Source organism: Diprion similis, chromosome 12 (genome assembly GCF_021155765.1).
Source record: "Diprion similis isolate iyDipSimi1 chromosome 12, iyDipSimi1.1, whole genome shotgun sequence".
NCBI lineage: Eukaryota > Metazoa > Arthropoda > Insecta > Hymenoptera > Diprionidae > Diprion > Diprion similis.
The window spans coordinates 14,916,839-14,932,306 of NC_060116.1; the positions used below are offsets into that span (position 1 = coordinate 14,916,839).

The 15,468-nt window shown below is 44.5% G+C and overlaps 2 protein-coding genes across 2 annotated transcripts in view; one reads left to right on the forward strand and one right to left on the reverse strand.

Moving 5' to 3' along the window:
- The window catches only part of LOC124413132, a 40,013-nt gene extending 26,991 nt beyond the window's left edge, over positions 1–13,022 (forward strand). Inside the window, exons 2-3 of the mRNA XM_046893508.1 lie at positions 9,666–9,703; positions 11,433–13,022. Coding sequence (XP_046749464.1) covers positions 9,666–9,703; positions 11,433–12,332 — 938 coding nt within the window. The 3' untranslated portion in view covers positions 12,333–13,022. The remainder of the gene's footprint in view (positions 1–9,665; positions 9,704–11,432) is intronic.
- A 396-nt stretch (positions 13,023–13,418) lies between these two features.
- LOC124413671 (glutamine amidotransferase-like class 1 domain-containing protein 3, mitochondrial) lies at positions 13,419–15,152 on the reverse strand. Its single transcript, XM_046894392.1, has 5 exons — positions 15,011–15,152; positions 14,483–14,670; positions 13,962–14,251; positions 13,735–13,895; positions 13,419–13,627 (listed from the first exon to the last, which is right to left on the reverse strand). The coding sequence occupies exons 1-5, from the start codon at positions 15,150–15,152 to the stop codon at positions 13,419–13,421; spliced, it is 990 nt and encodes a 329-aa protein (XP_046750348.1).
- Positions 15,153–15,468: the final 316 nt, after the last annotated feature.

Below are 15,468 nucleotides of genomic sequence, written 5' to 3' on the forward strand. Positions count from 1 at the left end.
TACCCGGCATCAAACTAATCGCGGAACAAACACGTCGAGCAGCCGCATTCTTTCGGATCCCAGGACGAGGACTAAACGGTTGGGACCGTCCGGATTCTCTCACAGAGGTCTTGCACCGCGAGCTGTTCGCTCCATATCTGCTTGGTGTAACGCACGAGTTCCTCATTGCTCTGACCATTTAGGAGTGCGTCAAGATCTGCGTTGGCACGTAATCGCTCATAGCTGAATCGGCGCTGCCGCTCTGTCTGAGCGAGTGGAGGAGATCGGTATTGAAGTGAGGAGAATACCTGCCGGCCACAAATCACGTCAATCTCACCTCTCGCCTCTCGGCCAAGCATGCGAACAATTGCAGGTTCATTAATTATTTCACTCGTGTTCTGACTGCTCGAGGTTTTAACTGAATCCGAGGTGCGGCGGCGGTGCAAATTCTAGATCAATTCAATAAGTGGTTAATGATAGTCTCACTAGTCTCAGTCACCTTTTTCTCTTCGGGATGTGAGGAAAAAGAAATCGCGACTGTTCCTCCGATCGCGCAATTTCAACTCACACATATATGTATAATTGTATATTGTATATACATATGTAAGCCGAAGTCAGCAGCTTCCGCAACGAACAAAGACATGTTTTCTGCAGGGATAACCGGGTTCATCGAAGTGCCTCGCGATCTTGCGAGAAGTGTGTGCGCCAGGATTTTTTGCGGTCTTTCAGTCCTGCAGATGGCTTGCTTCAGGAGGAGAAAGACCCGTGAGAGCGCACCCGGAAATGTTTATACTAGAACGTACGGCGTCACGACGCGCATATTTTGCGAGGCTCGCGATTACGCTCTTGGTATCTATTACGGCTAGGCTAGACGTATCTACGAAGAGACCGACTCGCCGCGGTTATTGCACGAAATTACGAGACATCTGCAGACAACGGTGGCTGCCGGATAGGCGTGTAATAAATCCCGCTCTCTCTCTCACTCTCTTTCTCTTTCTGTACCTCCGATTCTCTCTTCTTCTGCAATCCTGTTCTTAAAGTCCGTGCAATTCATTCAATTATTAACCTGATCCCTGCAGATTATTATCATTTCTATTTTCTTACTAAAGAGTAAACTACCATCGCTGCACACGCACTGTCATGACTCGTCAGAAATATTACATTTAGTCTCATCGCGAGTCGAGTTGCGATTCCGTCGCGTGCAGAGTGCAATGATGTGATCACAGTATAATCAATTCCCTCGCATATTGCGTGCGATCTCGGATTCCCTGAGAGACTCGGTTCGTTGTGAGGAGTAATCGTGTCCAGGGAATGCAACTCCTTGCGAAATAATTTTTACAGTTACTATTTCATGATTCTTTTTATATTTCAATTTGTACCTTCGTTCGATTTAAACTCTGTGTATTTGACATTGTTGTATGGTTTAATCTGATTTTCTTGAAAATCAGTACAACATACGTTGATGTATGCATCATTTTTTAATTTTTTAATTTTCTTTTGCGTAGTGCAGGAGCAAAAGCGCAACCGCACGTCTTACGATCAGAAATTTTTTACTTCCGTATTGAATAATCCTTTCCACTGAAGGAACAATTATGCGATCACTTTCTATGAATTGCATTTCAACGGAGCTCAGTCGGTCTGAACACTAATACTAGTCAGCTAGACCGATGGAGGATCTTTATACAATCACGTGATGAATTATAATAATAGCGTTGCAAAAATTTATTGTCCCGGACTGATGATGAAAGAATCTGATTTGAGAGAGGTGAAAGAAAATAAATAAATTTGCTTCATCGTGAACGTCAATAACAATATTACCGATCCCACGGATCTCTCGATACAAAAAGAGATCTTGATGGTGCAGGGTCTTAACTTTCTCCGAGGACAAGAGCAGTCCGTATTTTATCGCGAGGTGAAATTAACGACGCCCCAAGTGATTTTTCTTTGTGTATAACCAAGAATTGTGGAGGCACGGAAAATTAACCGCAAATATCGAGGCCTCCCGATCGATCGCGTGCGTACAGTTGACGATATTGCAATTACGATCAATCCGGTTCTATGGAAAGTGCATGAGAGATGAAAAAACTATGAGCAGTTCCGAAGAGTTACGTCTACAAGACACGAATCCTTCATCATCATCATCATCACTCAGAATCATTAACGATTGCCTTGGCATACAACCGGAAGTGAAAATACGTGCACCCACGCTTCAGAATGGTTTCCTTACCAAGGTATGGCGTGATGGAAGCGAACAAACGCCATCGCACGGTGCGGATCGTTTGGTAAAAAACGCAAAGTAGAAAGTGACGCGTGGCTCTCAATTGCGTCGATATAGTATGTATAATAAGTATCATGGTGGTCCCTCATTTGTCGCATTATACGACTGAAGTGTATTTTTGACGAGGCTGATATGTGATCAGTTTCAAACGCTTCGTTGCGGATGTGAATAATTCCTCTGCTGAGCTGCTGCAGGCGGGTTACAACAAACGAAAGTCCCTCCCTTTCAACTCTCCCTGCATGTCCTTCTTCCTCTTTTTATTCACCTCTCTTTTCACCGTGGACAGTCGGCTACACAGCCTCGCTCGTACATTATACAATGATAATGATGATTCTACGATTGTCGACTTCCGATGAAAGCCACTTCATGACCGGGACCGCCGGACCCATTTCGCCACTTGCATTCTACAGACTCTGCATTCATTCTCTCGATATCGAGTCCAATCAATATTCTCTATCGCATGTTCAACTGACAAGTCAACGAGGCTTGATGTCAATCGCCATTGCGCCAAACGAAAAAGAAAGCTCTCATGTCCTTCTTCCAAAGACACTATACAGCCACTTAGGAGTCTATCGCAATTCTCTGTCACCGCAAGTTTATCAACGGATGGTAGCTCGCTCAGGCGTGATGGGCCCAAGGATTACGAATCCATGTCGTCGAGGTCGCGTGACCAGCAAAGAAGAACGACCGCGTCGTCATCCGTCGGCGTATCTAACGTTAGTTCCGGAAACGGTTGCCTGATTAAGCACCGTGTGGCAGTGTTCAGATGAGCACAATTCCACTGATCGTATTACCAATAATTGAAAAAAAACGACGGTGAAAAGCTCCGACTGGAAAGAAGGTACCGATAGTACTGCGTGACAGGTACTAACGGTAAGTCATCCATGTTACTGTTACGATCGTGTAAACAATGACATTCACGCATAACAAAGTATAACAAACCGGCACTCTGCACGCGATAAAGCAATTGCTGCAATAAACCCCGGCGGCCAGTCGCCGACAACGAACATTTATCGAAGTCATGTCACTACCGTTTAGCAATTTGCTATTCTAGTCGTGAGGCTCGAGCTCGTATAACCAGAATACGTCGACAGGCTGATATTACTCTGACTTACGCATTCGTGGAACAGTTTTGCTCAGATAATATCCGGTAGACTAGGAAGTCGAGAAAAGCGAATCTAAAAACTTATCAATGCGTTTTTTTTTTGACAGTATATAATTTTTGCCTCGATAGCGAATGACAGATTTGCGAACCGAAGATCGTTGTTCACCGTGTCCCATGTCATACGTCACATTATCGTAACGCATCAGTCGATCGCTCTACTTGTAGTATGTGCCTTACGTGAGTGTCTCAATCACTGATCGTGTAGATCAGTTTGCAAACCGTTCACATATAAGTTGTGTAGAACTTGTGACAGCGCAACAAAGTGGGTCGGTTGTTTATTAATTGCCATTTTGACGGTGGTGGGTGGAATTGAGTTGCTTCTGGAGTTACTCGCCGGCTTTTAGACTCTGTCAATTCTGTCAAAACAAGAATTAGAACCGAGCAGCAGAGGCTGGTGGGCGGTTTCACACGAGCTTCAAGACTCGACGGTGGTGCCTTGTGTTCATCTGATCCTTTGACTGGTTCGTCCGATAGTCGCGATAGCATTGAACCACCCGGAAGTTGACGGTGAAACCTTTCTCCACGATCTGTAGAGTCGCTGTGGTTTGCTCGGTTCCACGGTAGCGAAGTTAATAAACTACGGTAGATCATGGATCTTTATTAGACAGTAGATCGCACGTGCAGATAATCATGAGCGCCGCCATAAATCGACGGAACCATCCGCGTCTTGGGCTCTAAGTTCAGCGAAATCATTTTCTCGACCCGTCGAGACCCCGAGAAGAAAGCGACTCATGGAATTGTCATTGGAATTTTCAGCTCGTACGATTTTGCTTATGATTTGTAATGAAACCGATAATCATTGAGGCCTAATGATGCCGATGAAAGGTCGCGGTCGCCGATCCAATTGTCGGCTCGAAGTATCGGTAAAACTTCCGTCTTTCAAAGATTCTCTGACCTTGTAAATCTCAAAGTCATCACAGAGCCTGCAATGATCGTGTATCCGGAACCTTTCAATCGGTCCATTTAATGCTACGCGCATTATACTCGAGAATTATTTTACATTACACATCAAGGATGGGGGAAAAAATCTTATACGTGTGCTTCTCACGGACTCTGCGAAATCTCGAAAGAGAATTCGTCCAGACGAAGGACGTTGTGCCGTTGTTAGGTCCCCTTTTTGCCCCTCAATAGTTTTAACGTCAAGAGAATTCTCGTATATACGAACCGCAAGTAAATCGACTCAGGCCGTAGCGTAAGAACCATACCAACAACGTGTTTCGATACAATGTCACGTTCCTTAACGGCCACAAGCTATCTCGACCCAATTCAAATAGCGGTGATTGTCCTGCAATCGCGAGAAATTCGTACAAACGCAGCTTGGCCGTTCATTCAATTCCACCTATTGCCATTTCAAACGTGGAATCGAATGTCGATAAACGGGTGCCGTTTGATTGTGTGCATGAGTTAAGCGTTGTTGCTAGTTTTTTAGAATAGGCCTTGAAAGAATCATGATTGAACATCAGGAACCAAACCGATGAAGTGTCAGAAAGTTTTCAAATTGTGAAAAATTGTCCCAATTCTTCATTCTTCGCTGACTTTTCATCGAAAACCTTTGATACCCAGAAACGATTTACGGTGTCTTCACGTCTTCATAACAAGCATCATAAATTTCTAGTAAATTGCTGGATCCTCTGGTCTCATGCCGAGCACTTAACGATCCTCTAAGAGTTACCTTGATCGTAGATCTGAAGTTTACTTCCTCGGATTTCCTATCGCACAATTTATAGGGTATCAGCATCACGCTTGAACGGCTTTCTATCGTAATTCTTAATAGACACGACAACCTTACATCGCCCAGAATCTCCTCTGGATTCACATAACTTCGTCTAAAACGCCAATTTGCAAATTTTTGTGGTACCACAAAAAGATTCTGAAGAAGTGTGCGATCCTGCCCTAAAATCGACAGACGACGATACTTGCCGATGTCGATTTGGTGGATACAATCGACATCACTGACCCAGTTGAAGCGGTATTTACCAGAGAAAGATTGAGCCGGCGGCGACGTGGGGTCTTAGGTACGTCTACCTGCGTACCTGATTGGCCTTGGCAATGTAGCACCCAGTGTCCGGTGCCCGTTCCCGCCGATCACGAGAGACGGTCTCTCGACTCTCGCTCACTGGGTCCTCGCAGCTGGATGGCACTTTCACCTGGTTTATAATTACACGTTGATCCAGCCTCTCGATTCGCCGGACTCCTTTTCGCGCGTACCGGTATAATAACATTCCGGAGTTCTTTCGCTTTTGAATTTTTTTCACTCTTCTCTCTCTCTCTTTCTCAATCTCTATCTTTCTCTCTCGTCAAGTTCGGAGAAATGGATGGGAAGAACGATATGCAATTTAAACTACATCCTCTTTTTGGTGTTAAAAGTAGTTACTACCGCTCATTTTCCCAGCAGGCATGCGCCTCGTGCGAAAGTTTGTAATTCCTTAACGCAATTATTGCTTGACTACGATAGATACGTTTTGTGGAGTGAGAGATGCTTTCACCGGTTCAACTACTTCGAGAGCATCTCGCAGCATGTTTCAATCTACGTCCACAGATGTAGTATCGATATTTCGGTTTACGATCGTCGAGTAAACGTGAGTGGATATACCTCATTGCCCGCGGCAGATCAAGGGGCTGAACGAAATTAAATTGAACGTGCTAATTAATGATCTTGATCTATAGAAGTATTGAAGCCTAATGAAGTCATGTATCGATCAGCGTTAATCATTATTTGTAACTGAATAATTACGTTCCTGTAGAAATAATTAAATGTGTATTTATAAAAAGGCTCGCGTATACGACGAATGATGAATTTTTGTGAGACTTTCATCCCTTGGATATGACACAATATCAGTGCTGAGTCAATTAGTCGCAGTAATTATCGTTAACTGTAATGATCATCAATTTTCATAATTATTGACTCATTAATTGATAATAGCTTAGCGGGGTCAGAGTTGCATTAGACATTGTCTGCGGTTAGTTTGAGAGACGAGCTTGATTAGTGTGTAAATCAAAGAAGCTGGATTCGAGATTCTCGTTAGACGTTTATAGGGTCTTAAGACATCTTTTAAGAATTGCGAAACAAGGGGGTAATTACCAAGGCAATTGTAACCGGAGTTATACGATCGTAGAAAAGTCAGTGTAATATAATAACCGTTGAAGAACTTATATCGCGTATAATATAACGTCAGTACCGTTGACGATGTTATTACGTGTGTATCATATCTACGATCATGTTCACGTACCTAGCAGCTACCCGTTAACGTGTTCACTCACTTTTCCACTTATTCAATTTGTCGCATTACAATTGTGTAGACCAGCATCCATAATAACGCTATAATATAAACGGGGCCCGTACGGGAATCCAGGGATTGCGGAAACGTTGATTATTTATAAATTCAAGAAGAATTTCTCGCTCTCTAGGGACGGAGAAATGCGAGGCGAACTGCAGTCCTTCGCTTTGCAGAAAAGAGCAGGAATTCTCATTTAACCTCACTAATTGCTTTATACCCCATCATAAACGTGGGTAACGAGTTTACAAATATTAATTCAATGCGCACCTGCTTAAAAACTTCGTTATAGGTACAATGATCACTCGAATAGTCGTGACGTGATTACCACGCACGTTGTCATTCGGAGTATAACGCGATCCAGACGTGGAAATACTCGCTCTCGTAGCTGATCGTCGTCTTCGCTAACTCTGCAGGTACATCCATCATTCCTTCGTGACATCCATTACGCATCACTCGACGGTTTTTACCATCCAGAACACTTGGTGCCCGGCTGCAATTACCCGGGTTATCATAAACACTATCATCCGTGTCATCCGTGGGTCGAAAAACCTCGAGATTTCTTCACTTATCATGATGTTGCGGTCGTAATACGAATGGTGGAATAACTGTTGACACGCTTGTGACCAGAATCGTCAATCTTACGCTCTCAGAAACATAGTCATATGACGATCGTATAAAGCACATCAAGCTTTCCAAAAGCAGGTTTCCCAGCTAATATAATCAGCTTATTACGAATACAGTTAAAGATAATTGAATTTTAAGAGGAAAAACTCCATCAAAGCTAATTGATGTCACGTTCCCAAATTCCGAAGAGGTGATAAAAATTTTGAACTCTCGCCACTCCGAAGAAACTTCAATACTTGTAGAGAGCAAGTCGTTCTGTCCAAGGTGCCGAGCCTTAAATTTCTAATTCCTGCGGATCAATAGCCAGATAAAGCCCCTTAGCGATCAGGATTAACCTGAGGCAGTTTTCTCGTAATGGAGGGAAACTATGATTGACTCACCGGCAAGGCAGGATTATTCTGTGAGAACGAGATCTACGATGTCAAGGTTAGACCGGATCGAACGTTTTGAAGTGCTGTCGGTTTCGACCGATCGCTCGATCATTCATCGTTGGTCCCATCTACTCGAGTTGCGGATTCGTATCCGCAGATACGATCGCAACTCAAGCGAATTCGCCGCTGGCTGCTGAATCTCTTTCGGGCGAGCGCAAACACCGGCTGCAAAATACGTATCGATGCTACTAACTTTCTCATCTGAAAATGTGAAGGCTGTCGATTGTTCGGCTCCAACGCTGCCGGTGCTACGGCTGATCGTTACAAAGCTGGTTACCGATCTGTGGCTCAGATTTAGCCCATTGCTAAACGCGATTTTACGGGAGGGTACAAAAGGATTCGTTCATCCGAATTCGTACCGTTACTTTGTCAAAAAACGGCGTAAAATTTCTGGGGCACTCATTAATACCGATGACAGAAAATCATCATCGAGCGGAGTTTTTCTCGCGATCTGAGATCGAGAAATCAGTGAAATCCGCGCTACATGGACGTATAATAATACCTAAGGCCAGCAGGATTCTTCACCAGGACATTTGGACCCTGTTGAATTGTCGAGTGTAGACTGAGCGCGATTTACTTTCTCTTACGGTAAAAAGCCATCGCACACCATGATTAATTCTTAGGCCAGCGACCCGCCATGGCCGATTAACATCCTGCGAGTCCAGTGTGTAATAATTAATCACATCGCGATAGCTCGTTTCTCGGTTCTGCAGCGAGTCTCTTAAGCATGCGTGAGCGTGACAAGCCGACAATTAGTCGCGTGTAATCCGTGACATTATAAACACTAAAAATTCGGGCTTTCCTATTAAAAGCGGCGTTATTTAATAGAAATCCAGCCTCATCAGAAGGGCGACAAACGTGAACCCATCAACCCAACTCCCGAATCCTTGCACCAGTATAAATGTTACACGTGGGCGGTTGTTTCTCGTTTAAATGATTGGTTCACGCATGACTATTGAGAAATTTGTACAATCGGAGTGTCCGCCATCGGCGTACCGCAAGAACCGATGGCTAATTGACGAACTGTAATAATTCACTCAAACACCGCTTCGGGCACTTATTCGGTACAACAACAACAACAACCAATAGTTCTAATTTGTTTCTATACACTTCCGTCCCACCTTCGGGTTCATGAATAAAAAATGATTGGGAGGAAAAAAATCCTCGAGGCATTACACTAATCGTTGAGTCTAAAAATTTTTATTCATTCGTTCGAATGCTAAATCCACTCATTACAACAGTCACGCCTACGCTTACGCCTGCCTATTATATGCATTATATGTCTAGGAATGCTCTACGAGAGTAAAATGAAGTCTTGCCGTTAGGCCAGTCTGCCAGATCCATTGTTCCTTAATCAGGTATGGTTTAACTGCTTATATTCGCGTGGGCAGCCACGTTTTTCAACGCATCCGTTCTCTCCGTTTCACTCGAGTTGATCAGAAAGTGAGAAGAATTTATTCACTTCACGGTCATCGCGGATTTTAATGTCACCGGCGTGATTTTTTTTTCTTTCTTTCTCTTTTTCTTTTTCTTTCTCGCGTTTCTTGTCCTGGAGTCTCCCGTTGCGGTTGGGTTCGGTGTAAATTTAGCACGCGCTTCGCTTCAAATCCTTGACCCTCCGAGTATGCAGACCTACGTTCTCGACATATCTTTGTATCCATATGGACAAAGGAGTGACTCTTCGTCCTCAGTTTATCTTGGTGGCCTCGAGGTAGAAGCATGTAATTTTTTTTTCTTCTGACTCTTTTTTCCTACGTGCACATGATTTAATTTAATACTCCTGTGTCACGCGATCGTGATATCCCAGAACGAAAACATCGAGTTCTCTTGAATTCTCAAACGTTAGCCTAGAAATAAAGCAATGGAATTATGGTTTCTCATTTTCTGATAGTTATTTCCCTTTGTTTCAGACGGAGCTCCTGTTCCTGAGGACGCTAACGTCCATGAGGTAATAAGGACTGGAGGATAGCTTCTCCGCTTGAGAGCACTATGGAGTACATGATTATATGGAACAATCTTATCCTGGACGAGAAAGTCTTGGAATTGAAAATCGCGGTGCTATTGTATAACCCAAAGTAGATTCGTACCTTGATCGCAATTCAAGTTTGACAATAATTCCGGAAAAAAAATTTCGACTAAATATTTAGAATTCAATAATCGAATTTTCATCTCTTTCGTCCGAAATGTATCAAAAATTTTTACTCAGAAGCTTCTGCCTTCCTTCCAGATTACTAATACTACTCCGAATTGTATATACATATACTTGCATTTGAACAACTCGAACATTCGTCACCCTGACTAACAGTGATCCGAATAAGCTTAAAGAATTTTGAACCGACTTAACATGTCAACGAATTGATAAAGTAAATGCACATATTAGGTAACGTTAATAAATCACCCCCGCTAATTGCGATCGATATCTGACAAATTTTGCAAAGACTTGAGGCTTCAGGCTCCGTCGGTTCAGCGAAGCAAGATGACCGCGCCTGTTGACCCGTGAAAACGTATTTCGATCGACGTGCAGCACTCGGATTTAACCGCGACCGACCTGCGCACAAATGCAGTGTACTTTGCAACGTAAACCGGATTTCTCCACCCGCATATTCGTGTTATAAATAGTGTACTACAACCGCTTTGATTTCCCTCGCTTCGCGATACTTGCGCTCCGGCAGAGCCGCCTGCTCTTAATTCCCGTGTCTAATTTATGTACAATTAGCGCCAGGCTGAAGCGAAGATTGTAAGACATTATAAACAGGCGTAGAAATTATTCGGACGTCAACGAAGCCGCGTGAAACTATGGATAATAATTTATATATAAAATAATATTACACCTCGATAGAAATTTTGTAATCCATAGAAACCAATATCGCGTAATTAATTATTATCTGAAATAATGTCTTACTGGAGTCGAGTTTCATTCGGACATCGCGGCCGAGGCCAGTAAACTTTTGATCTGTTCGGTATTTCGGCATTTTTTAGAGTCCGTAAGAAATCCTTCGTGCAATAAACTAATCGGTGGTATACATTAGGAAAGAAGTCAACCAGAAAACGAACCTTGCTGTTCTCACGTTCGTTGAAGTTTCTCACGTACCCGCTTAAGAGCCCAATCATCATTGGCTTCATTATATTCTACGAACAAATCCATCTATAAGAAGCCACTGCCAATTGTGCAAAATGATCGTCAACTCATTGGCGAAACGGTTATAGGTATGTACCTTTGTTGTGGCGGCAGGTGCCAGTTCCAAATTCCGTTCAACTCTGCTCCAGTTTTAAGTCATTTCACAACCGATATGTATGTCCTCGCACATACCTATGTGCGCCCTAGAATCGCACGGTTACAGTTACAACGCACGATCGGTATACGTATCGAGCCGTGGAACAAGCTCGTGCGCAATGTCAGTGCCTGACATATCAGTAACAATGCTAGGTGTGCCCGACGCGTGTTGCAACCGATCGCTGTTTGAACCCGCGCGTTTAGCAACGCCGAGTCGCGTGCCCACATACACGTGTCCATTACGCTCCGCCAGTCAATCGGTACAGAGCTCAGGAGAAGATGGTTTAAATGTCAAGGCCTTGGGGCTTTTGGGGTTAGCGAAGCCCCGCAGGCCGCTCGAACTGATCCCATTTCTCGGAAAGAGTCCTGCAGCGTGGGGCTAAGGCGTCTGTTTCAATTTCAGGATTCCGTGGCGGCCGCATCCGAGGCCGGAAGTGACGAGTACGACGATTCGGATATGTACATGGAGCCGGACGAGGCGGAATCGAGTCCCGGTGATCAGACGTCCGCGTCGGCACGGCACACGGTGAACGAGGAGGCGGTTGCCATCGTGGATGAGACTCTGCCTGAGGTCCTGGGGAAGCTGGAGGACCGGGCCGAGGTCCTTCCGTCAGCGGAGAACGCGGGGCTTCGCAGAGAGTTCGTGGACAAGAGTCTGGAGTCGGAGAGTCAAAACTTCTTCCCGAGTTTCGCCCAGCTGTTCACCAACCATCGTCTCCCTTTCGAGGAACAACAGCAGCAGCAACACTACAGGCCTAACCGGTTCCTTGGGTACTTCCAGAGGGAACGCGGTGCTTACAATGCACCCGCTGAGGACCAGCCGCATCCTCTTCTCGGATCCGGAAACTTCGGAGTCATTCGGGGAGGGACCTACTACAGTGACGAGAAGGACAAGGACGAGTACTCCGTTGGCGAGACCCTTTTCAATCCTTATTTCCATGGACTGAATCCCAACGCGAAGTCGAACTACTACAGGAACCCGAAACCGCAGCCGGTTCGCGGCGGTGACTTTTTCGCGAACTTCCGGGACTTCGCCGACATCACGGCGCCGCCCAAATCCAGCTTCTCTCACTTGTCCATCGTCTATGCGAATAAAAACGGGACTACGGAGCGCGTTGCTGAGCCCAGAAACATCATCGAGACCCTCAGGATGCTCGAGGAAGAGTCCGAGCTTACCACCACCGAGATTCCGCAGAAGAAAATCAGCAGCGGAAAGCGGAAGCTGCTCAAGCTGAAAAAGTACCAGGAAGACAAGGCCAGGAAGTCTCGCATGGCCGTTGAACCTCTTCTCGCGCTGAGTTGAACATGAGAAGTTAAGCTAGGTCTCGAGTACTTCGGGACACAAGAGACTTGCTGAGGGACGCATCCCACGTAAACTGGCCTTGATCGGAACCAAAGTCTGACTCTTCGACCCTTCGACCTCGACCTCTTCATCCGTCAGGGGCAACGTCGATTTTAGATAAAACGCGAGTAGAGAGGATTAGGAATCGGGAAGTACTCGCAAGTTTTTCTCGCGACAAAAACGCAACGGCGAAATATCAGGACTCTAAAAATCGTTCAGATCCCTCTAGTCTTCTGGTTGTTTCAAATGTTGCGAGCAACAAAATCATCATTGACATCTTGACCTCGCAGTTAAATTTTAAGCATTACGATCAGTCGGGTAAAGCAAACTGCGTGATACTCGACGCGTCATTTATAATTTTATGTATATCATCGCAAAACATTACGATTCCTCAGGATGGATCGCTCTGCAAAATCGCGGGAGTCCGTCGTGAGGAAATGATCATTATACCACCATTTTACATACGTCGATGCCTGCAACGAAATCAAAATCGCCTAATTGCATGTAAATGTAAATTTGTATAATCACAATAATTTCGCTGCAGACGTTGGCTATTTGTTATATTATTTGTTGTTGACTATTGTAGTGTGACTAGTGTTACATGATGTAATGTAAAAGTGTAAAATGAAAACCTGAAAAAAAAGTGGGAGACGAAAAAGGACGAATAAGCTAATAAACTCTTATCTATATATTTTCTAAATCGACGAGACAACCCAACATCGGTCTTCACTTCCTTCTCCTTGTAGCATATCACCGTTGTTTGTACACCAAAGTGCATTAATGCCTTGGGCTTCCAACAAACTTGGTTTCGATCCGAAACAAAATGCGATTTCGATTTAATGAATCCCAATTTCTCAGGTCAGCTGCATCGCATTTCATTTCAGAGCGAAAACTAGTAGCCCAAAAGCCCAAGGGAATAATGAACATTATTGTACAATGAAAGAAATGCATTATATATTCATGACATGCACAAATTTTACCAGGCAACATGGAGGCATTCGATGGTCTACCGAAAATGGTAAAAATGGTCTAATTCTTAATTCAGCCCTACTTCATCTTCTTTTTGAGAGCTTTTACCAACCGCCCAATCCCGTCATGTACCTCGGCAAAGGTGCCGTTGTACATCCAAGCAGGTGTGCTGAACACGTTGTGCTGCTTGCAGTGAGTCACCTGAGTGACATTCCGTTCCTCATGCTTAGCGCCCATCTTCTTTGCCTCGGCGATCGTCGCGCAGTGAGGCCACTTCTCTGGTGGGCCTGAAAATACCGCAGTAACAATACACAGTAAGTGGTGCTTGGTTAGTGGTACAATTATTCTTTTTTACAGGGTGACTGTTTCCCCAGAGTAAAGAGATACTCACTACTTTTACCAAGCGTGATTTTCGTCCCGCAAAGTACCTTCGCCACGAGTACCGGAGCCATGCAAATTGCTCCGATCGGTTTCTTGGAGAGAGCGAACTCTGTGATGACCCTTTCAAGGTCCGGCAGAACCGTGCACTCTGCTCCTTTCGTGGCGAAATCACTCCTGAAAATCCGAGGTCAAATACCGCTCTTTTTCCTACTCCACGATCTCTTTTTACTCAGCACTCACAGGGTCTTGGCGCAGCCGAAACCTCCAGGTAGGATCAGGGCGGTTCCAGAATTACAGTCGCACTCGCAGAGCGGACGGACCTCTGACCTCGCGATCCTCGCAGCTTCAACCAGCGCGTTTCGAGCCACGCCACTAGTGTCAGGTTGATTACAAAGGTGGTCCATCACCCCGCAGATCTCGATATTGGGCGCGAAAAACGCCGGCTTAAAACCGTTGAGGTTCAAATTTATGGCCAGGGAAACCGCTTCTGTTACTTCTGTTCCATCGAGGGATCCACAACCGCAGAGAACCTAGGGTACCAGGAGAAGACGATTACTCGGATGCTGCAATGCCTTCTATAATTGTTCACGATCGTTCGGGCTTTTCTCAATAGAGCCGGATGCTGGATACCAAGGCGACAATCTCTGCGACCTGAATGTCCAGGCGTACAGTAGGCTAATTATGTACATACAGTGCTGGGTAGCTGCTGGTTTCGATCTCAGATTTTCGGCTGAGATCTAATTAGTGGTTATTTCACAGACTCTGCACTTGATTGACAAGGCATTCGCGCTCGCATGAGTGTCTGAGTGTGCGTGAAGCATGTTACATTCCAGGGCATCGATTTCCAACAGTGTATGATACCTTAACAATACCGAACTCGAACGTGCGTGTCCAGATGTAAAGGTGGCCAAACGAGCCCCGATACCTGCGTCACTTTGACCGAAATATTCTAACAACATACGGTACGTATATTTTTAGAAATCGGGACGATAAAAGAGGTTTAAAAATGTCCTTCTGGTATTTCATGATTCAAGAATTATCGATTTCCCAACGATATGACGTGACTGTTGAAACGGACGTCGTAATCTGACAAAAAAATTTCGGTTATCACATTAGCAAACGTATATTAACATGTATACTCGTATAATAGCAGTGGGTAATAATTCATAAGCCAGTTGTAATTCGATCCGTAACACCAGACGTTCATCAATTATTCATTCAATTTTGAATAATATGTACATACACTTCAGCGAAAAGGACAATAGGTTGTACCGAAAGACGCAACTCACCACTGCGACGGGCTTGGGCTCGCAATCTTTGGCCCGAAATTTTTGAAATATACTGACGTGGAGGTTGGAAACGCTTGACAGTTTGGCACGGACATTTGATAGTAAAACGCTGGACAACCGAGAGCGAAACATTGTTTATCATTGAATCTTCATAATAAAATAACTAGACGGGCTACTGGAAGCCCAGGGTAATTTTATCTGCGTAAAAAGTCCTGAAACTGTTAATTTGACAAGTTTTTATCGCATTTGCGGTGGTTACGTCACTTTAAATTCATCGTTGACAGATTATTCTCCGTTTGTTTTTTTCTCAGATAGTATACGATATATTTTAGAAAAAGAAGTATGCTCAGTTGCAATGAAAAAATGATCCGCAGGATCCACGAGATATGACAGGATCCTGTATTCTTTATGAAAACTTTTACCTACGGTGGGTAAAACAGTTTCCACCACGTGACTTT

Excerpts from the sequence above, each read along its gene's own strand:
- LOC124413671 (XM_046894392.1), bottom strand. The coding sequence starts at position 15,152 with ATGATAAACAATGTTTCGCTCTCGGTTGTCCAGCGTTTTACTATCAAA. Across the intron at positions 14,671-15,010 it reads AGCCCAAGCCCGTCGCAGTG|AATATTTCGGTCAAAGTGAC; the intron begins GTGAGTTGCGTC and ends GTATGTTGTTAG. Across the intron at positions 13,628-13,734 it reads GAAAATCACGCTTGGTAAAA|GCCCACCAGAGAAGTGGCCT; the intron begins GTAGTGAGTATC and ends CGGTATTTTCAG.